Source organism: Triticum aestivum, chromosome 4D, assembly GCF_018294505.1.
Source record: "Triticum aestivum cultivar Chinese Spring chromosome 4D, IWGSC CS RefSeq v2.1, whole genome shotgun sequence".
In the NCBI taxonomy this organism is placed as follows: Eukaryota; Viridiplantae; Streptophyta; class Magnoliopsida; order Poales; family Poaceae; genus Triticum; species Triticum aestivum.
Genome location: NC_057805.1, coordinates 409,026,141 through 409,047,595, shown reverse-complemented (window position 1 = coordinate 409,047,595; position 21,455 = coordinate 409,026,141). Strand labels below are relative to the sequence as shown.

Here is a 21,455-nt window from a genome sequence, read left to right as displayed (position 1 = left end):
ATCATCGCATTGCATCCGCATGTTTTCATAAAACTTGCATCCGCTCATAGTTGGCGCGTCCCCCCTTGCTTTCGTTGACCGTTTCGAGACCAACCACACTTGCAACGTTGCTCCTCGTTTTCTCTCTTGTTTTCTCCGGGGCCTTTTGTCAGACACTTTGTCTTTGTCGACCCCTCTCAGACCACCCCTCGCGCGCGTCCGAAAATTGTCCCGAACCCGACCCGGGTTGTCGTTACCGATGGGTCTGGATCATCCCCCAACATCCCTAAAATATCTCCGTTTTGTTATTTGGACTCCCTACCTATTTCTCTCGATCGTCCGATTGCGATCTGAGGGACGAGGTAGCCCCTAACCTAATCCGTGATGTATATATTCGTCCACCCCTAGTCCATTTTGGCAAACCCTAAATTTTAGGAGGATTGTCCCTCGCCGTCGCCACTCAACCAAATCCTTCTCGGGATCCCTCCCGGAAAAACCCGCAGCCTCCAATCCACCTCATTTTCTGCACCAACCAACCAGCGCCGCTCGCCGGTCTCCTTGCGCCCGAGACCTCATCCCCGCCGCCGACCACGACCAGACCGTCGCCCTCACCTCCGCCCCTTCTTCTCCTTCCCTGCCTTCTACTCCCTCCTCTGCTCTAATCCCTCCCTCTCTCTCTCTCCTTCTCCTGCTTCCGCAGGAACCAAAGGAGCTCTGCCCCGACGCCATGGACAGGAGTCGCCGCTCCCAAGTTCCACCTCGTGCGGGCTTGCCAAATCCCAAACCGCGCCGGATCTGGAGGGGGTCATCGCCGCCGCGCCTTTTCCCGACCCCCACGACCTCCTCCGGCCCCGTTCCCGTCGAAGGCCGCCGTCGTCGCTCTGGTTCGGCGACCAGCTCGTCTGCCTCGCGTCTCGTCCTCGTTGCAGGGAGGACGAACGCCCGCGCCCAGCCCATCTTCGAGTCCAGCCGCCGAGCTCAAGCTGCCTCACCGGGTCCGAGGTGGATCCATCCGGCCTCGTCGTTCCCCAACCGAGCCATGGCCTCCGCGACTCGCTCAAGCCCCCTCTGTTCGCCGCTTGGATGCCGCCAAGCCGTGGAGCCATCGCCGTTCCTCCTTCGCCGCCTGGATCCATCCGGCCCCTTCGTCCGTCCTCGCCGGAGAGCACGCCAAGTCCACCGCCGTCGCCAAGTCCGGCCGCGGCCGTCGCCCCCTGCATCCTCTGCTTCGAGCAGGAGGACGAGCGCGCCGTCGCTGCTGCGTTGACCCGCGCCTAGTCCTGCCTCGTTTGACCGCGCCTCCCCATCGCTTGGTCCAGCTGCGCGCCTAGCAGCCCAGGAACAGGCCTCCTCTTGCCTCTGCGTCGATCTGGGCTTGGCCCATGGTGAGCCACCCACAGTCCTGCACCCAGTCCGTCCCAGATTCGGCCTGATGCGTGTTTTTTTCCTCTGTTGCGATTTTTGCTATTTTCCCAGGAACTGCATTTTTACAGATTGCACCCTTATGTTCATGCATGTAATAACTAATTAACCATGCATCGGTTTAAAATAATTTAAATATGTAAAATGCTTAGAATTTCATCTAGTTTCATAATATGCTACTTTCATCCATGTTAAAAAATGTTTAAACTTGTTGTTTGTTTAAATTTGTATAAATGCCATGTTAAAATGATTTAATTCATAACTAATTAACCGTAACTCGGATTTAAATAAACTATATATGTAACTTGCTTAGAAAAATGCCTAGTTTAACATGGTGCACTCATCTTGCATGTTTAACAAATCTAAAATATGGTTTAGGGCAGAACAGTACCAATTCCAAAATATGCATATGAGGATTTTCCGGAATTGTTGTTTGTTGTTCCGGCCTCATTTAAACTTGCCTAGATAGATAGTCTTACTATGCTTCACCTTTTGCCATGTTTAATAACATTTAATATTGTTGGGTACATAAACGAGAGAGAACTAAATAATTGATGTGGTGTTTCTTCAATATGCAACTCGTTGCATATTGAGCTCCATTTAATTTGTAGTGTTGTTTGGTGCACTTTGCCATGCCATGCAAATTTAAACCGGACATGCATCATACTTGTTTTTGCATCATGCCATGCTTATGTGATGGTTGTTTACTATGTTGTTTGTTTCTTTTCGGGTTGCTTCTCTCGTTAGCTTCGGTTTCGTTCCGGAGTTGTGAGGATTCGTTCGACTTCGTCCGTTTGTCTTCTTCATGGACTCGTTCTTCTTCCTTGCGGGATTTCAGGCAAGATGACCATACCCTCGAAATCACTTCTATCTTTGCTTGCTAGTTGTTCGCTCTATTGCTATGCCACGCTACCTACCACTTGCTTATCAAGCCTCCCAAATTGTCATGAACCTCTAACCTTTGTCACCCTTCCTAGCAAACCGTTGTTTGGCTATGTTATCGCTTTTGCTCAGCCCCTCTTATAGCGTTGTTAGTTGCAGATGAAGTTGAAGATTGCTCCTTGTTGGAACATAATTATGTTGGGATATCACAATATCTCTTATTTAATTAATGCATCTATATACTTGGTAAAGGGTGGAAGGCTCGGCCTTATGCCTGGTGTTTTGTTCCATTCTTGCCTCCCTAGTTTCCGTCATACCGGTGTTATGTTCCTTGATTTTGCGTTCCTAACGCGGTTGGGTGATTTATGGGACCCCCTTGACAGTTCGCTTTGAATAAAACTCCTCCAGCAAGGCCCAACCTTGGTTTTAACATTTGCCACCTAAGCCTTTTTCCCTTGGGTTCTGCAGACTCAAGGGTCGTCTTTATTTACCCCCCGGGCCAGTGCTCCTTCGAGTGCTGGTCTAAACCGAGCGATGTCCGGCGCCCCCTGGGCAACCAGGGTCTATGCCAACCCGACGTCTTGCTCATCCGGTGTGCCCTGAGAACGAGATATGTGCAGCTCCTATCGGGATTTGTCGGCACATTCGGGCGGCTTTGCTGGTCTTGTTTTACCATTGTCGAAATGTCTTGTAAACCGGGATTCCGAGACTGATCGGGTCTTCCCGGGAGAAGGAACATCCTTCGTTGACCGTGAGAGCTTATAATGGGCGAAGTAGGGACACCCCTGCAGGGTATAAACTTTTGAGAGCCGTGCCCGCGGTTATGTGGCAGATGGGAATTTGTTAATATCCAGTTGTAGAGAACTTGACACTCGACTTAATTAAAATGCATCAACCGTGTGTGTAACCGTGATGGTCTCTTTTCGGCGGAGTCCGGGAAGTGAACACGGTTTGAGTTATGCATGAACGTAAGTAGTTTCAGGATCACTTCTTGATCATTTCTAGCTTCGCGATCGTTGCGTTGCTTCTCTTCTCGCTCTCATTTGCGTATGTTAGCCACCATATATGCTTAGTGCCTGCTGCAGCTCCACCTCATTACACCATCCTTTCCTATAAGCTTAAATAGTCTTGATCTCGCGGGTGTGAGATTGCTGAGTCCTCGTGACTCACAGATACTTCCAAAACAGTTGCAGGTGCCGAGGATACCAGTGCAGGTGACGCAACCGAGCTCAAGTGGGAGCTCGATGAAGATCTTGTTCGTTGTGTTGTTTGGTTTCCTGTTGATCAGTAGTGGAGCCCAGTTGGGACGATCGGGGATCTAGCAGTTGGGTTGTCTTCTTTTTTATTGGGATTTGACCATAGTCGGTCTATGTGTGTACTCTGATTGTTGTATGATTTATTTATGTAATTTGTGAAGTGACGATTGTAAGCCAACTCTTTATCCCATTCTTGTTCATTACATGGGATTGTGTGAAGATGACCCTTCTTGCGACAGAACCACAATGCGGTTATGCCTCTAAGTCGTTCCTCGACACGTGGGAGATATAACCGCATCATGGGTGTTACATATAGGTTACCAAATGTATATTACAGAATTATTCTTCCATGATCATAGAAAGATCTCTTACACAAATCGACTACACCACTTAGCCCGATTCTCCGGTACAATGAAAAATAATCTGACTACTTGGAATTGAACGTTATAGTTGAACCAGAACCCTCACAGTTCTTACTACCAGAACTGTTGTTGAAGCGAGGTATGAACTGTGGCTGATTGGCTACCTAAGAGTATGGGCGTTGTATGATACCCGAATCTGAATGTTCAGTAGTGTCCCACCCAGTTTCTTATTCCAGTTTTCATTCTCTATCATGTAATTTCAGTTTAAGTGAGTACTAGGAAAGTGGAAATATTACCGGTTTCCACTTACAGTGATACCATTTAGTGCTTTATTTCAGATAACGAACCTGGAAGGGAGACACTCTGCTAGACCTGGGAACGAAATTGTGCTCATGATCTCTAATAATCCTACTACCTTGACTCCTGCATCCATGCTCTGGTTCTACGGCAGCGATGATCTCTAATGGTTTTTATGCACATACAGCTGATAATGCAGCAGTTACATGAGTGCTTCCACTCAAAAGAAAAAGAGTTATATGGGTTCTTGCTATTAGAGCATCTCCAGCCGTTGGCCCCCCAGGGGGCGCCTAAAAATCGCCGCTTGGGGGCGAGCCGGCGCAAAAAAAGGGCCTGGGGCGCCGGTCGCCAGGTCGTTGGTCCCCAGTCGCCGGTCCCAGGGCCGCCCCAGATGCGTCTAATTTTTTCAAAAAGAAAAAAACATTCGGCGAAGTTCGGTTAAACACGGCTAAATTTCGGCAAACTTTGGCATATATTGACATGTTCGCGACGCGGTACATAGCAAATATAACTAAAAAAAGAAATCGCTGAACGCCGAGTAGTCGCCGTCGTCGTCGCCATCCTCGCCGCCGTCGTCGGCGGCAGCCTTCTCCTCCTTGACGCGGCCATCCCTGGTGGACCCCTGACCGGCGTCGCCAACGCGGACTGGTGGCGGCAGCGCTGTCTTCCATGACGACGACTCCTCCTTCGTCGCGGCCCCGGCGGCGCTGCTCAAACCGCCGCAGGGCGGCGCGCTGGCGCTCCCTCGCCATCTTCAGGGAGTCGTTGCGCGCCCATTTCAGGGCCGCGTCGTCGTCGTGCTCCGTCTTCACGGCGGGGAGACCCGGCTCCGTTTTCACCGGCGCGAGCCCCGGCTCCGTCTTTGGCTTGACGAAGCGCGGAGGAGCCAACGAGGAGGCGCGCCGGCCGCCCTCGTTGATGACGATGCCGGCGCTGCGAGTGCGCCGGCCGAGCGACGTCTCCGCCGCGGGCTCGGCCTTGACGCCGAGCAGCGCCGGAGAGCCGGAGGAGTGGGAAGAAGCCCGTGAGGAGGAGTGCGAGGAGGACGACGAGGAGGAGCCGAACCTCCTGGGCATCCATTGCCCGGCGCGTCGGCGGTGGGCCGGGGCGGCCGCCCTCGCCGGGGGAGGGTATGCCAGCGGCGGGTTGTTGCCGCCCTCAAGGTGCGTCAGCACGCCCTCGAGCGTGCGGCCGGGGACGCCCCACCACAGGTGGCGCCCCTCGCTGTTCTTCGTGCCGCCCACCACCGGCGCCCCGTTGGTGGACGCCAGCCTCTGCTGCTGACGGTGCTCGAAGTACGCCGCCCACGCCGTGTGGTTGTCGGCGGCGTACTGGGGGAGGGCGAGCTGCTCGTCGGTGAGGGAGGCGCGAACGATCTCCACCCCGGCAGCGAAGTAGTTGGGGCGCGCCACGGCGTCGGGCAACGGGGAATGGGCACTCCCCCGTTGCTGAGCCTCCACCCCGTCGGCCCGGTGCGCATGTCCGGCAGGGCCGGGATGTTGGCCTCGAACAGGAGCCACGACTCCTGTTCGCGGAGCGAGCGGCGGCCGAAGCCGTTGGCCGCCGCCTCGTCGCCGGGGAAACGTTCGGCCATCGGGGGAGGGAGAGGGAGGGCTCGGCGGCGGCGCGCGGGAGAGGTAGAGCTCGGCGGTGTGGCCAGAGGCGAGGGAGGCCACCGGCTTATATAGCCACGCCCGTGTGTACGCGTGCGCGGGAGGGGAGGCGTCGGCACGCTGCCCGTGAGGAATCAATGGCAAGGCTGACCGGCGGCGGCAGCGTGGCAGCCTTGGCATTGATTCCCGCGGGAACCGAGGCGATGAGGGCGACGAAGCGCCCATCTCGCTGACTCGGCGGGCCCGCGGCTGCTTCGCGCCAAAACAACTCGCCCTGGCGCCCCCGGGCTCCCCCCCCAGCGCGCCGGGTTCGGCCTGGGTCCGCTGGCGCTGATTTCGGCCCAGGCCGGCGAAAATCGGGCTCCTGGGGGTGCGACTGAGCCATTTTTTCGGCGCCGGCGCGAAAAAATCGCCTGGAGAGGCCTTTCTGAAGACGCGGCTGAAGATGCTCTTACTGTGCACTAATTCCAAAAAAATCGTGAGCTTCAAAAAAATAGCAAGTATCTGTCTTGTCACTTCTCTACCATTCTAGAAGTTTGTTTTCCATTAAGTTTTCTTCCTTCAACTATGTTACTACGTTTGTAAAATGGATAAAAAGAATTAATACAAGGGAATAAAACTCAGAGGGTAACAATATTGGTCAGAAAAATTGCTCAATTTAATAAAAGGTTACAATTGATACTATGCTTGATGTCTATAGGGCAGCAAGTACCATAAAAGGCACAAGGCTCAGCTAGAAATGAGCTGAAAAAGAAGAGGAAAAAAAAAGAGGAACTCGGAGACTGAAATTTTGAGCCCCGAATCGAGGCGTCAATTCACGGTACTCACCCCAACCTAGAATCAAAACTTTCGTTACATAAGCACATATGTTTCTATGAACATACAGGCTCATTGATTTGGGGAAACAACATGAAGGCAAGTGGAATCCCAACCATTTAAGTATTGTACCTGTAAACTCCCCCTTCTGTCTTAATAGAGATCGGCTAACATCATCCTTGGCTCACATCATGTAGGCAGTTCTGTGTGTAGGAACTATTTGGTTTGCGTAACTTCCCTACTAATATGTGCCTATCATTTCTGTGAGTTTTACACATAACATATAATGTATCATTCGAAGGTATTATTACCATCAGAATGGTTTATTTAGCTAACTGAAGCTTACTTTGTAATGGTAAAAACATCAACATATTTGCTACAAGACTAAGTAGCATCCTAAACAACAAACGCAAAGGCTCAAAACTGGCTCTCCAGTCCATAGTACCTGGGCAGAACTGCAGATTGTATAACTGGGCAGCTTTGTGCTAGAAATTCGTCACTGATGCATCATGCCCTGAAATTTAGTCGCGTGCCGTACAGAACCTGCGACCATGGAACACAAAGCTGCAGGTAAGCCACTCTCGAGCACTAGAAGCTCCTGAAACACGATTGATCCCGGGGAGAAACTCCGGGCTCGTCTATTTCGTCGAACAGCTACCGCGCCCTCGTGAGAGAAGACGACTTTGCCTGGGTAAATCACACGCCCGAGGCCAGGCAATGGCAGCCCAGCTTCGCCGCGATCCATCCAGTGCACGACAGGGCCGCGCAGGATCACACGCGGGAGCGGCTGCACCGCACGGCTCGGTGGCGTGGAAGGCGCGCGTGAATCGGACGCCGATCCCGCCCCCGCGGCGGTGGTGGGCTCGAGAGGAGTCGGGGAACGCGTCGAGCGGGGTAGGCGCGGGTAGGAGCCCGGCGGGTAGTCGGTGAGGATGAGAAGGTGCCGGTCGGTCGGCGAGGGAGGCGAGCCCGGGGCGGTGGCGCCGCCGCCGCGGTGGAGTGCGAGGGACGCTGCGCGGCGCGGCGTATGTACTTTGGCAGTTTGGGGTCTCACCTCACGAGGAGCGGCGGGAAGAGCGCGTCGCCTTCGGTGTCCCTGGCATCTGGACCCCACTTGCTGACAGCAAGACACAGTCGCGTCCGTCACTCCCCAACCGAAGCGAAGCTCTGGACAGTGGGCACCCCACAATCCACCCGCAGGAGAGCAGAGCAGAGCAGCGAGATGGCTTCCCTACCCATCTGCCCATCGTCCCCTTCCTCCTTCCTCTCATGGCCGCACCGCCCAATCTCGCTCTCCTTCCAGCCCAAGAACCACTCCTCCTCCGCCTCGCCGGCCGCCGCACATGTCTCCGTCCAGGACTCGCCGCCCCAGGACCCGGCGCCTCCCTCCGACCCCGGCCAGAACCCCAAGATTTCCAGCACTGCGAAGTTCCTCTGGGTCAACCCCAACAGCCCGCGCGCCGCCGAACTCGCCCGCGCGCGCGCCGGATCCGGCCGCCGGGCCCGCCTCGCCGCCGCGGCCGCAGCGCTCGCCGCGTGCGAGCCCGCCGAGGCGCCCGTCGCCGCCGCGCTCGAGGCCGCCTTCCCCGAGGCCCCCTCCGAGCAGGACGCCGCCATCGTGCTCAACACGGCCGCCGGCAACCCGGCCACCGCCGTGCTCGCGCTGCGCTGGTTCCTGGAGAACGCCGAGGTCCGCAGCAAGGTCATCCTCTACAACGTCGTGTTCAAGGTGCTGCGCAATCGGCGGCGCTGGAGCGAAACGGAGGCGCTCTGGGACGCGATGCTGCGGGACGGCGTGCAGCCGGACAACACCACCTTCTCGACCGTCATCAGCTGCGCGCGCGCCTGCGGCCCGCCCGGCAAGGCCGTGGAGTGGTTCGAGAAGATGCCGGAGTCAGGGTGCTCGCCGGACATGCTCACCTACTCGGTCGTGATCGACGCGTACGGCCGCGCCGGGGACGCCGAGATGGCACTCCGCTTGTACGACCGTGCCCGGTCCGAGAGATGCCAGCTCGACCCTGTCATATGCGCCACGGTGATCAAGGTGCACTCCACCAGCGGCAATTTCGACGGCGCACTCAACGTGTTTGAGGAAATGAAGGCCGTCGGCGTCAAGCCAAACCTGGTCGTGTACAACACCGTGCTGGACGCCATGGGCCGTGCCATGCGGCCATGGGTAGTGAAGACCATCCACAGGGAGATGGTCAGCCAGAAGGTGCAGCCCAACAGAGCAACCTACTGCTGTCTCCTGCAGGCGTACACCAGGGCACGCTACGGCGAGGACGCGATGATCGTGTACCGGAAGATGAAGGACGAGGTGATGGACATCGACGTGGTGCTGTACAACATGCTCCTGTCAATGTGCGCCGACATCGGCTACGTTGACGAGGCTGAGGAGATCTTCAGAGACATGAAGTCGTCCATGGACACCAAGTGCAAGCCTGATAGCTGGACCTACTCATCAATGGTGACACTATATTCCTGCACTGGTAATGTCCCTGGTGCCGAGGCCATACTGAAGGAGATGGCAGAGGCAGGTTTCAAGCCCAACATCTTCATCCTCACGTCGCTCACCCGGTGCTACGGTAAAGCGGGATGCACTGACGATGTTGTCAGGTCATTCGGCATGCTAAAGGAGCTCAAAATCACGCCTGACGACCGGTTCTGCGGCTGCCTCCTTACCGTGGCAGCGGATACGCCGGTGGAGGAGCTCGGCAAGGTGGTTGACTGCATCGACAGAAGCAATGCCGAGCTTGGCACCGTGGTGAAGCTCCTGGCGGACAGGAAAGCCTCCACTGAATCCTTCAAGGAGGCAGCCAGGGGCATCCTGAGCGGCGCCCGTGGCGTGGTGAAGATGCCCTACTGCAACTGCTTGATGGACCTGTGCATCAACCTGGGGCAGATGGAGAAAGCCTGCGCGCTCCTCGACGCCGCGCTGCAGCTCGACATCTACAGCAACGTGCAGACGAGGACGCAGACGCAGTGGTCGCTGCACCTCAGAGGCCTCTCCGTCGGCGCCGCCCTGACCACACTCCATGTCTGGATGAACGACCTGTACACGACGCTTCAGAGCGGCGAAGAGCTGCCACCACTGCTCGGAATCCACACAGGGGAGGGGAGGAACATGTACTCCGACAAAGGGCTGGCCTCCGTGTTCGAGTCGCATCTCAAGGAGCTCGACGCCCCCTTCCATGGCGCTCCCGACAAGGCCGGCTGGTTCCTGACGACGAGCGTTGCTGCCAAGCACTGGCTGGAGGCGAAGAAGTCGTCAGAGCTAGTCGCCGTGTAAGGTGCACAATCTAGGAGGAGGTATATAGGATTTATTTGTTTTTTTATTTGGTATAACCTGTGGCTGTGGGTGTTCTGAAATCTTCATAATCCACCCTTCTGGTGACAGATGCTTCTGTTTACTTTCATGACTAAAGAATACCAGTTCTTTTCAGTACTCTTACCATTAGCATGATGCATGCGATGATCTGTTGGAACACCTAGAATGGTTTTTATCGCAGACTAGTTGATGTGTGCTGCCATCTCACAGAACCAAGACAGTAGTAGCATAAATGATTCTATAAATAACTGCGTATACATAGATGAATTGGTGACTTGAGCAGTGTACAACAGGCTGAAGAAAAACAAGAAGATTTGCAGTGTACAACAGTCTGAATGGTTGGCTATCCCAATCCCTACTAAATGGCTATGACAACTACTCTAAAGTTCTTCCAGAGGAACCTTCAATTAGGATGACATAAAATTTGAGGTCCATTATCTGGAGCCAACAGTTCCCTTGTTAGATGGAATGTTTCGGCGCCTCAGTGTTCACTCGTCAACTGTTTTCAGGACAGACAACGAAGAATGACAAAACTGCTGAAATCATGCATCCCCTGTGAAGTTTTTACTGATCAAGAAACTCCAGACCAGTAGCAGTTGGTGTCAACCCATGATTGGCCAAATATTCATCATTGAAGAACTTACTTAGATGCCTCATCCCACTGTCGCAGAGAATTGTCACAATTGTATGTCCTGGACCTAAATCCCGGGCAACTCTTACAGCCCCAACACAATTCATGGCTGAAGAACTCCCAACAAATAGTCCATCTCTTCTCAGCAGGAACCTAGATTAATGTTTCAAGTAACTGAGGTCAGATGGATGGAAGTATTTTCACGGTTCGCTAACATACTTGGTAAGATAGAAGAATGAACAACGGCGAACTTTCCATCAACTATCACGGCTAAGGTGATTAAATAAATACTCCCTCCGTTCCTAGATATAGGGTGTATAGTTTTTTGAGGAAAAAATTCGGAATATACGATGTATAACCTTTGTTGTCAATTTTACCCCTCCACCAATCAGCTCACACGCATGAAATCATGGCTGAGTTTTCTAAATAAATCATCTCCTTTTTTTAGGGATTTCATGTGTGTGAGCTGATCGGTGGAGGGGTAAAATTGACAACAAAGGCCATGCACCCTATATTCCGCATTTTTTTCTCCAAAAACTATACAGCCTATATCTAGGAAAGGAGGGAGTATATAAGTCTTCCTATTGGTTCTAAAAACATGCTTAACAAATGACGATTGAAGCTTCTACTGGAGTTTGAGAAAAGGGTGGGATGTGTACTCATTTTTCTTTATTTTTGGAGGGGTCGAGGGACCCAATAACCCAAGACATAATAACTTCAACATGTATTTAAGTTGTACAGTGAAATAGTACAAAATCAGGCCAATTGGTTGATCGGTTAAAGGTAGACTGCAGTAAAAAAAATGATGTAAACTATACAACTAAACAAATTATCCTTTCTCTTTCAGATAATAACTGCTAGAGCAACGCTAAGCATACAACAATTCATATACGATCTCAGTACAAAAAAACACCTACACCAATGGATTGAGTCATTCTTTGAAATTGTGTAGCTTGAACTGCATCGTACAGGAATCGCGCATCAAAATCGTATGCATAGCTATTCCATAACTGCTGAAAGTCGATAAAAACTTAAACTGGAAGTATGTACCTTGACATCTCAACAGCTTCTCTATCTGTTCCCCGGTAAGCACCATCCAGTTCTGCCATCATAAAATTTGCTGTGACCCTGTTGATTCCAATTCCTTCAGTAATAGTGTCAAAAGGATTTTTCAGCCTTTTGCCCTCAGCCTCCTCTTTTGTATACATAACCCCTCTGGTTACCTTATTAAACAGACCAGATCCAGGTGGATCCATTAAAAAGCATCGGACATTTCTGTTCATTTCCTAAGTAAATAATATCATAGCAATAAAAAATTAGTTGACCCAAGAAGAAAACATATATAGAAGAAAGACAATAATAAGCATACAAACCTTAAGATATCGTGAAACTCCAGCAATTGTACCGCCAGTACCAGCGGCAGCAACAAAGGCATGAACAGTCCCTTTAGTTTGCTTCCATATCTCAGGACCAGTCCATTCGTAATGCGCTCGATAGTTTGCCATATTCTCAAACTGGTCAGCAAAGAAACCTCCCTTTGAATCAGAATTAGGGTAACATTTGCCATTGTCAGGCACTTCAGAACTGGCATGTGCTGAACCGTTAGTTTGTTTGGAGTTCAGCGTTTTAGTATCAACATAGGCTGAACCATTAGTTTGTATGTGATTAGGTTCCCTTTGTGCTGATGCTATATTGGCTTCCAATGCCCTTCTTCTTGCAATATTGACAAAATGGTCTCTGTGAGTGATTGAAACAGGACGCACTCGTTCCACAGTAGCTCCAAGCGCTTCAATTATTTGAGACTGGAAAGCAATCTTTAAGTAAAACTACATAGCAGGAATATAAGCAACAAACAGGATTGAAGTACTGTGATTCATTGTTAGGAGAGATTCCCACCGGAGCATCTAAAATATCCAACCAGGCCTGAAAAGCCCCACGCCCTTGAAAGGGCAGGCTCAAGTCTAGACCAGTCCCGGAAGCTCAGGCCTGAACCCCAGAATATTGATACTTGGAAATACAATGCTATGGTGTTATCTTGATTTATTATTTCTGATAGGTCTTGGGCCCAATGAGAGCCTGATTTCAGACCTGGTCTACCTGGTCTGATCTAAATTAGTTCATCTTATTACATAACAAGACAATTCAAGTACAAATTCTGGATGCTACAGCAGCAGATGTCCGATTTAGTACACCAAGAATTCTCGAACAGAGCATAACCTCCATACCTTCTCAACGGCAGCATCATCAGGAATAACAACATGGCACCTACAGCCATAAGCAGGAGCAACAGTGGCCAAGCTAATAGCCGTGCTTCCGGCACTCCCTTCTGTTACTACACCACCACAGACAAGATCCCCAGATTTCAGAGCCTAATTGCAATAAAAATGCCAGTGTCATGTTAAGTCAAAAGAGAAAATAAATTTCTGTAGGATCAATATATACTATAGCATAAAACTGAATATATCGACGAAGTATCTCATGCCTCATCCATTGAAATGTAAATAATTTAGCTAGATCCAAGTATGCAAGGAAGTAATTCGATATTATCACCTACTTTTTTGCATTTCATGCAAAAGAAGCAAAATTCAAAACCCCTTTTCTTTAATACTCGAAACCCATAACTGAATGGTGCTTTCCATGAATGCTTTGTTCCAGAATAACTACGGTTGTTCCTTTAGAACCGTAATTTTACATACTTATAATCATAACAAATGAAAGAAAAATACATATGCTAGAACTACACTTACTATTCACTAATAGCATATCCTTCATTAAGGACGAACTCGCTACATGAACTTGACCTCACCAAATGACTAAAAAACATGTAACCCTTGCCAACATTGCATGAATCGGTCAGACAACTTCTCACCATGAACCCTATCTACTATCTCCGTTCCTAAATATAAGTCTTTTTAGAGATTCCAATGCGGACTACATACGGAGCAAAATGAGTGAATTTACACTCTAAAATATGTCTATATACATCCGTATGTAGTTCTTACTGAATCTCTAAAAATACTTATATTTAGGAACGGAGGAAGTACTTCACACTTCTCCCTTCTGGCTTCTAAAAACTAACCGAATTAATCTTACAATTTACACCGAACTGCACAAATTACCTCCTCGATAATCTTAACCGCCACACGGTCCTTCACGCTGCCTCCCGGGTTCAGAAATTCGGCCTTCCCCAGAATCTGCAGCACATTCGAATAACAAATCCAGTACCTCAGTACCTTAAACCGAAGCAGGAAAGCGGAGCTGCACACAAGGAGACACCCAAAGAATATACCTCACACCCGGTGGCGTCAGAGAGGCTGTTGATGCGGATGAGAGGCGTGTTGCCGACGGCCTCCACGAGGCCCTTCCGCCGCGTCCTCCGGTCGTCCGCGCCGGTGGTGCGGGCCCATGGGAACTTGGAGCCGCTCCTGCCGAAGAGGAAGTAGTATGCAAACAAGGATATGGAGGCGGCCGCAGCGGCTGCTCCTGCCGCCGTCGCCGTCGCAGCCGCCATCGCGAGGGTGGGAGGGGGCCGGGTAGCGAACCCTTGGGTTCAGAAGTTCAGTTGGGCTGTGGAGGTTGAGAGGGAGGGCGAACCAACTTGGTTCAACCCGGGAGTCCTTTTTTTGACCCGGGAGTCCTTAAATAAAGAGTTGAAAAAAATAGAAAGAAAAAGTAACTTTCTTATTCGAATTTTTCGAAAAGAATCATGGTGTAAATTTGTTGGAAGATGTCTGCACACACAATATTTAACTCGTATTAGTCAGACCTAAGAGCAACTCCAATCGCAGCAATCTGCTTGCGTCCGTTTGCTACCCATTCTCATTTTATGTCTGTTTTGTGTTCGTCCTAACCCATTTCCTTTTCAAACTTGGGTCACATTTGGGTCGGAGGCGGACACAAAGCGGACTTTTTCTGTGTCCATCTCATCCGTCTGTGTCTGGGACTGGCCCACTTGTCACCCGCCCACCTCTCTCCTTTTTATTTTATATATTCGTTGGCTCTCTACCGCAGGTCTCTATCGCCACACTGTCGAACCTCGCCGCCGCACTGCCGAACCTGTCTCACCCGACCCCTCCATCGTTTCCCTCTCTCAGCCGACCCCTCTCTCTCCCGCAGGCGACCGTCTCCCCCGCCGGTTCCCGCTGGATCCCGTCTTCCGCGCAGGTGGCCGGAAGCTGGATCCCGTCTCCTCGGTGGCGTCCCCGGGCTCAATGAAGAGGCGCTTCATCCAGCTTTTGAGGCCGCCATCGTCTCTGGTCGTGCACAGCCTGAGCTTGAGCGGCGCATGGTGCGCGAGTCAAGCCAGGACGACAGGTACGTCCGCGCCGCGTTGAAGAGAAGATTCTTCTCGTGACCGCCGCCATCGTGTGGCTCCGGATGACGAGTGTTTGCCGCTCCTTGGCGCTCCAGCCGAGGCGCGCGCGGAGCACGGATGCGCCCCAGCGCCCTGCTGAAGGAAATATGCCCTAGAGGCAATAATAAAGTTGTTATTTATATTTCCTTATATCATGATAAATGTTTATTATTCATGCTAGAATTGTATTAACCGGAAACTTAGTACATGTGTGAATACATAGACAAACTGAGTGGCACTAGTATGCCTCTACTTGACTAGCTCGTTAATCAAAGATGGTTAAGTTTCCTAACCATGGACATGAGTTGTCATTTGATGAATGAGAACACATCATTAGAGAATGATGTGATTGACAAGACCCATCAGTTAGCTTAGCACGATGATCGTTTGGTTTGTTGCTATTGCTTTCTTCATGACTTATACATGTTCCTATGACTATGAGATTGTGCAACTCCCGAATACCGGAGGAACACTTAGTGTGCTATCAAACGTCACAACGTAACTGGGTGATTATAAAGATGCTCTACAGGTGTCTCCGATGGTGTTTGTTGAGTTGGCATAGATCGAGATTAGGATTTGTCACTTCGATTGTCGGAGAGGTATCTCTGGGCCCTCTCGGTAATGCACATCACTATAAGCCTTGCAAGCAATGTGACTAATGAGTTAGTTACGGGATGATGCATTACGGAACGAGTAAAGAGACTTGCCGATAACGAGATTGAACTAGGTATTGAGATACCGACGATCGAATCTCGGGCAAGTAACATACCGATGACAAAGGGAACAACGTATGTTGTTATGCGGTTTGACCGATAAAGATCTTCGTAGAATATGTGGGAGCCAATATGAGCATCCAGGTTCCGCTATTGGTTATTGACTGGAGATGAGTCTCGGTCATGTCTACATAGTTCTCGAACCCGTAGGGTCCACATGCTTAACGTTCGATGACGATCGGTATTATGAGTTTATGTGTTTTGATGTACCGAAGGTTGTTCGAAGTCCCGGATGTGATCGCGGACATTACAAGGAGTCTCGAAATGGTCGAGACATAAAGATTGATATATTGGACGATGTTATTCGGGCACCGGATGAGTTCTGGGGTCACCGGATAAATATCGGAGTGCTGGGGGGTTACCGGAACCCCCGCGGAACTAATGGGCCAACATGGGCCTTAGTGGAGAGAGAGGAGGGCCGCCAGGGCAGGCCGCGCCCCCCTTGGAGTCTGAATAGGACAAGGGAAGTGGGGGCGCCCCCCCTTTCCTTCTCCCTCTCCTTCCTTCCCCCCCTCTTCCCTTGTTGGAAACCTACTAGGAATAGGATTCCTAGTAGGAATCCTACTTGGGCGCGCCCCAGGAGGGCCGGCCGGGCTCCCCCTTGCTCCTTTATATACGGGGGCAGGGGGCACCCTAGAACACACAAGTCAACAGTTGTTTTAGCCGTGTGCGATGCCCCCCTCCACAGATTTCCACCTCGGTCATATCGTTGTAGTGCTTAGGCAAAGCCCTGTGTCGGTAACTTCATCATCACCATCATCACGCCGTCGTGCTGACAAAACTCTCCCTCGGCACTCAGCTGGATCAAGAGTTTGAGGGACGTCGCTGACCTGAACGTGTGCAGATCGCGGAGGTGCCGTGTGTTCGGTACTTGATCGGTTGGATCGCGAAGACGTTCGACTACATCAACCGCGTTACTTAACGCTTCCGCTTTCGGTCTACGAGGGTACGTGGACACACTCCCGCTCGTTGCTATGCATCACATGGATAGATCTTGCGTGATCGTAGGTAAATTTTTTGAAATACCACATTCCCCAACAGTGGTATCAGAGCCAGGTCTATGCGTAGATGTTATATGCACGAGTAGAACACAAAGAGTTGTGGGCGATAATAGTCATACTGCTTACCAGCATTGAAGGAAATATGCCCTAGAGGCAATAATAAAGTTGTTATTTATATTTCCTTATATCATGATAAATGTTTATTATTCATGCTAGAATTGTATTAACCGGAAACTTAGTACATGTGTGAATACATAGACAAACTGAGTGGCACTAGTATGCCTCTACTTGACTAGCTCGTTAATCAAAGATGGTTAAGTTTCCTAACCATAGACATGAGTTGTCATTCAATGAAAGGGATCACATCATTAGAGAATGATGTGATTGACTTGACCCATTCCGTTAGCTTAGCACTTGATCGTTTAGTATGTTGCTATTGCTTTCTTCATGACTTATACATGTTCCTATGACTATGAGATTGTGCAACTCCCGAATACCGGAGGAACACCTTGTGTGCTATCAAACGTCACAACGCAACTGGGTGATCATAAAGATGCTCTACAGGTGTCTCCGAAGGTGTTTGTTGGGTTGGCATAGATCGAGATTAGGATTTGTCACTCCGGGTATCGGAGAGGTATCTCTGGGCCCTCTCGGTAATGCACATCACTATAAGCCTTGCAAGCAATGTAACTAATGAGTTAGTTGCGAGATGATGTATTACAGAAGGAGTAAAGAGACTTGCCAGTAACGAGATTGAACTAGGTATTGAGATACCGACGATCGAATCTCGGACAAGTAACATACCGATGACAAAGGGAACAACGTATGTTGTTATGCGGTTTGATCGATAAAGATCTTCGTAGAATATGTAGGAACCAATATGAGCATCCAAGTTCCGCTATTGGTTATTGACCGGAGATGAGTCTGAGTCATGTCTACATAGTTCTCCATCCCATAGGGTCCGTACGCTTAACGTTTGGTGACGATCGGTGTCGGTGTCAAAACCGGCGGATCTCGGGTAGGGGCTCCCGAACTGTGCGTCTAAGGCGGATGGTAACAGGAGGCGGGGGACACAATGTTTATCCAGGTTCGGGCCCTCTCGATGGAGGTAATACCCTACTTCCTTCTTGATTGATCTGGATGATATGAGTATTACAAGAGTTGATCTACCACGAGATCGTAGAGGCTAAACCCTAGAAGCTAGCCTATGATTATGATTGTTGTTGTCCTACGGACTAAACCCTCCGGTTTATATAGACACCGGAGGGGGCTAGGGTTACACAGAGTCGGTTACAAGGGAGGAGATCTACATATCCGTATTGCCAAGCTTGCCTTCCACGCAAAAGAGAGTCCCATCCGGACACGGGACGAAGTCTTGAGTCTTGTATCTTCATAGTCCAACAGTCCGGCAGAAGTATATAGTCCGGCTGTCCGAGGACCCCCTAATCCAGGACTCCCTCAATCGGTATTATGAGTTTATACGTTTTGATGTACCGAAGGTAGTTCGGAGTCCTGGATATGATCACGGACATGACGAGGAGTCTCAAAATTGTCGAGACATAAAGATCGATATATTGGATGACTATGTTTGGACTTCATAAGGGTTCCGGATAAGTTCGGACAAATACCGGAGTACCGGGGGGTTACCGGAACCCCCCGGGGAGTGTAATGGGCCTCATGGGCCTTAGTGGAGAAGAGGAGGGGCGGCCAGGGCAGGCCGCGTGCCCCTCCCCCTCTAGTCCGAATTGGACAAGGAAGGGGGGGGGGCGCCCCCCCTTTTTCCTTCCCACTCTCTCCTCCTTCCTTCCCTCCTACTCCTACTCTTGGAAGGGGTGGAATCCTACTCCCGGTGGGAGTAGGACTCCCCTTGGGGCGCGCCTAGGAGGCCGACCCCCTCCCCCTCCTCCACTCCTTTATATACGGGGGAGGGGGGCACCCCATAGACACACAAGTTGATCATTGTTCTTTTAGCTGTGTGCGGCGCCCCCTCCACCATAATCCACCTCGGTTATATCGTAGTGGTGCTTAGGCGAAGCCCTGCGTCGGTAGCATCATCATCACCATCATCACGCTGTCGTGATGACGGAACTCTCCTTCGAAGCTCTACTGGATCGTGAGTTCGCGGGACGTCACCGAGCTGAACGTGTGCAGATCGCGGAGGTGCCGTACATTTGGTACTAGGATCGGTCGATCGTGAAGACGTACGACTACATCAACCGCGTTGTCATAATGCTTCCGCTTACGGTCTACGAGGGTACGTGGACGACACTCACCCCTCTCGTTGCTATGCATCACCATGATCTTGCGTGTGCGTAGGACTTTTTTTTGAAATTACTACGTTCCCCAACAGTGGCATCCGAGCCAGGTTTATGCGTAGATGTTATATGCACGAGTAGAACACAAGTGAGTTGTGGGCGATACTAGTCATACTGCTTACCAGCATGTCATACTTTGATTCGGCGGTATTGTTGGATGAAGCGGCCCGGACCGACATTACGTGTACGCTTACGCGAGACTGGTTCTACCGGCGTGCTTCGCACACAGGTGGCTGGCGGGTGTCAGTTTCTCCAACTTTAGTTGAATCCAGTGTGGCTACACCCGGTCCTTGTGAAGGTTAAAACATCACATACTTGACGAAATGTCGTTGTGGTTTTTGATGCGTAGGTAAGAATGGTTCTTGCTCAGCCCGTAGTAGCCACGTAAAACATGCAACAACAAATTAGAGGACGCCTAACTTGTTTTTGCACGGAATGTTGTGACGTGATATGGTCAAGACATGATGCTAAATTTTATTGTATGAGATGATCATGTTTTGTAACAGAGTTATCGGCAACTGGCAGGAGCCATATGGTTGTCGCTTTATTGTATGAAATGCAATCGCCATGTAATTGCTTTACTTTATCACTAAGCGGTTGCGATAGTCGTAGAAGCAATAGTTGGCGAGACGACAACGATGCTATGATGGAGATCAAAGTGTCGCGCCGGTGACGATGGTGATCATGACGGTGCTTTGGAGATGGAGATCAAAGGCACAAGATGATGATGACCATATCATATCACTTATATTGATTGCATGTGATGTTTATCTTTTATGCATCTTATTTTGCTTAGTTCGGCGGTAGCATTATAAGATGATCTCTCACTAAATTTCAAGGTACAAGTGTTCTCCCTGAGTATGCACCGTTGCGAAAGTTCGTCGCGCCAAGACACCACGTGACGATCGGGTGTGATAAGCTCTACGTTCACATACAACGGGTGCAAGCCAGTTTTGCACACACAGAATACTCGGGTTAAACTTGACAAGCCTAGCATATGTAGATATGGCCTCGGAACACTGAGACCGAAAGGTCGAGCGTGAATCATATAGTAGATATGATCAACATAGTGATGTTCACCATTGAAAACTACTCCATCTCACGTGATGATCGGACATGGTTTAGTTGATATGGATCACGTGATCACTTAGATGATTAGAGGGATGTCTATCTAAGTGGGAGTTCTTAAGTAATATGATTAATTGAACTTTAATTTATCATGAACTTAGTTCTGGTAGTATTAGCATATCCATGTTGTAGATCAATAGCTCGCGTTTAGCTCCCCTGTTTTATTTTTGATATGTTTCTAGAGAAAACTAAGTTGAAAGATGTTAGTAGCAATGATGCGGATTGGATCCGTAATCTGAGGATTATCCTCATTGCTGCACAGAAAAATTATGTCCTTGATGCACCGCTAGGTGAAAAACCGATTGCAGGAGCAAATGCAGACGTTATGAACGTTTGGCAAGCTCGATATGATGACTACTTGATAGTTTAGTGCACCATGCTCTACGGCTTAGAATCGGGGCTTCAAAGACGTTTTTGAAACGCCACGGAGCATATGAGATGTTCCAAGAGTTGAAATTAGTATTTCAGACTCATGCCCATGTCGAAAGGTATGAGACCTTTGACAAGTACTTTGCCTACAAGATGGAGGAGAATAGCTCAGCTAGTGAGCATGTGCTGAGAATGTCTGAGTACTAAAATCACTTGAATCAAGTGGGAGTTAATCTTCCAGATAAGATAGTGATTAACAGAGTTCTCTAGTCACTATCACCAAGTTACTAGAACTTCGTGATAAACTATAATATGCAAGGGATAACGGAAACGATTCCCATGCTCTTCGTGATGCTGAAATCGACGAAGGTAGAAATCAAGAAAAGCATCAAGTGTTGATGGTTGGCAAGACCACTAGTTTCAAGAAAAGGGCAAAGGGAAGAAAGGGAACTTCAAAAAGAATGGCAAGCAAGTTGCTGTTCCTGTGAAGAAGCCCAAAGCTAGACCCAAGCCTGAAACTGAGTGCTTCTACTGCAAAGGAAATGGTCACTGGAAGTGGAACTGCCTTAGATACTTGGCGGATAAGAAGGATGGCAAAGTGAACAAAGGTATATTGGATATACATGTTATTGATGTGTACTTTCCTAATGTTTATAGCAACCCCTCGGCATTTGATACTGGTTCAGTTGCTAAGAGTAGTATCTCGAAATGGGAGTTGCAGAATGAACAGAAACTAGTTAAGGGTGAAGTGACGATGTGTGTTGGAAGTGGTTCCAAGATTGATATGATCATCATCGCACACTCCCTATACTTTCGGGATTAGTGTTGAACCTAAATAAATGTTATTTGGTGTTTGCGTTAAGCATGAATATGATTTGATCATGTTTGTTGCAATACGGTTATTCATTTAAAGTCAGAGAATAATTGTT

The 21,455-nt window shown here is 49.9% G+C and overlaps 2 protein-coding genes across 2 annotated transcripts; one reads left to right on the top strand and one right to left on the bottom strand.

The window, feature by feature from the left end:
• The first annotated feature begins 7,773 nt into the window (after positions 1–7,773).
• LOC123098233 (pentatricopeptide repeat-containing protein ATP4 homolog, chloroplastic) lies at positions 7,774–10,084 on the top strand. The gene has a single exon (XM_044520166.1). It carries the CDS (start codon positions 7,850–7,852, stop codon positions 9,914–9,916), a length of 2,067 nt encoding a protein of 688 aa, XP_044376101.1. The 5' UTR covers positions 7,774–7,849; the 3' UTR covers positions 9,917–10,084.
• A 107-nt stretch (positions 10,085–10,191) lies between these two features.
• On the bottom strand, positions 10,192–14,186 carry LOC123098234 (cysteine synthase 2). The gene is made up of 6 exons (XM_044520167.1): positions 13,876–14,186; positions 13,706–13,780; positions 12,812–12,955; positions 11,960–12,388; positions 11,637–11,872; positions 10,192–10,739 (listed from the first exon to the last, which is right to left on the bottom strand). The coding sequence occupies exons 1-6, from the start codon at positions 14,095–14,097 to the stop codon at positions 10,520–10,522; spliced, it is 1,326 nt and encodes a 441-aa protein (XP_044376102.1). The 5' UTR covers positions 14,098–14,186; the 3' UTR covers positions 10,192–10,519.
• Positions 14,187–21,455: the final 7,269 nt, after the last annotated feature.

Coding starts and splice junctions, on each gene's coding strand:
- LOC123098233 (XM_044520166.1), top strand. CDS start 7,850: ATGGCTTCCCTACCCATCTGCCCATCGTCCCCTTCCTCCTTCCTCTCA.
- LOC123098234 (XM_044520167.1), bottom strand. CDS start 14,097: ATGGCGGCTGCGACGGCGACGGCGGCAGGAGCAGCCGCTGCGGCCGCC. Junction 12,389..12,811: donor ATGATGCTGCCGTTGAGAAG/GTATGGAGGTTA, acceptor ATTGCTTTCCAG/TCTCAAATAATTGAAGCGCT. Junction 10,740..11,636: donor GAAGCTGTTGAGATGTCAAG/GTACATACTTCC, acceptor ACATTAATCTAG/GTTCCTGCTGAGAAGAGATG.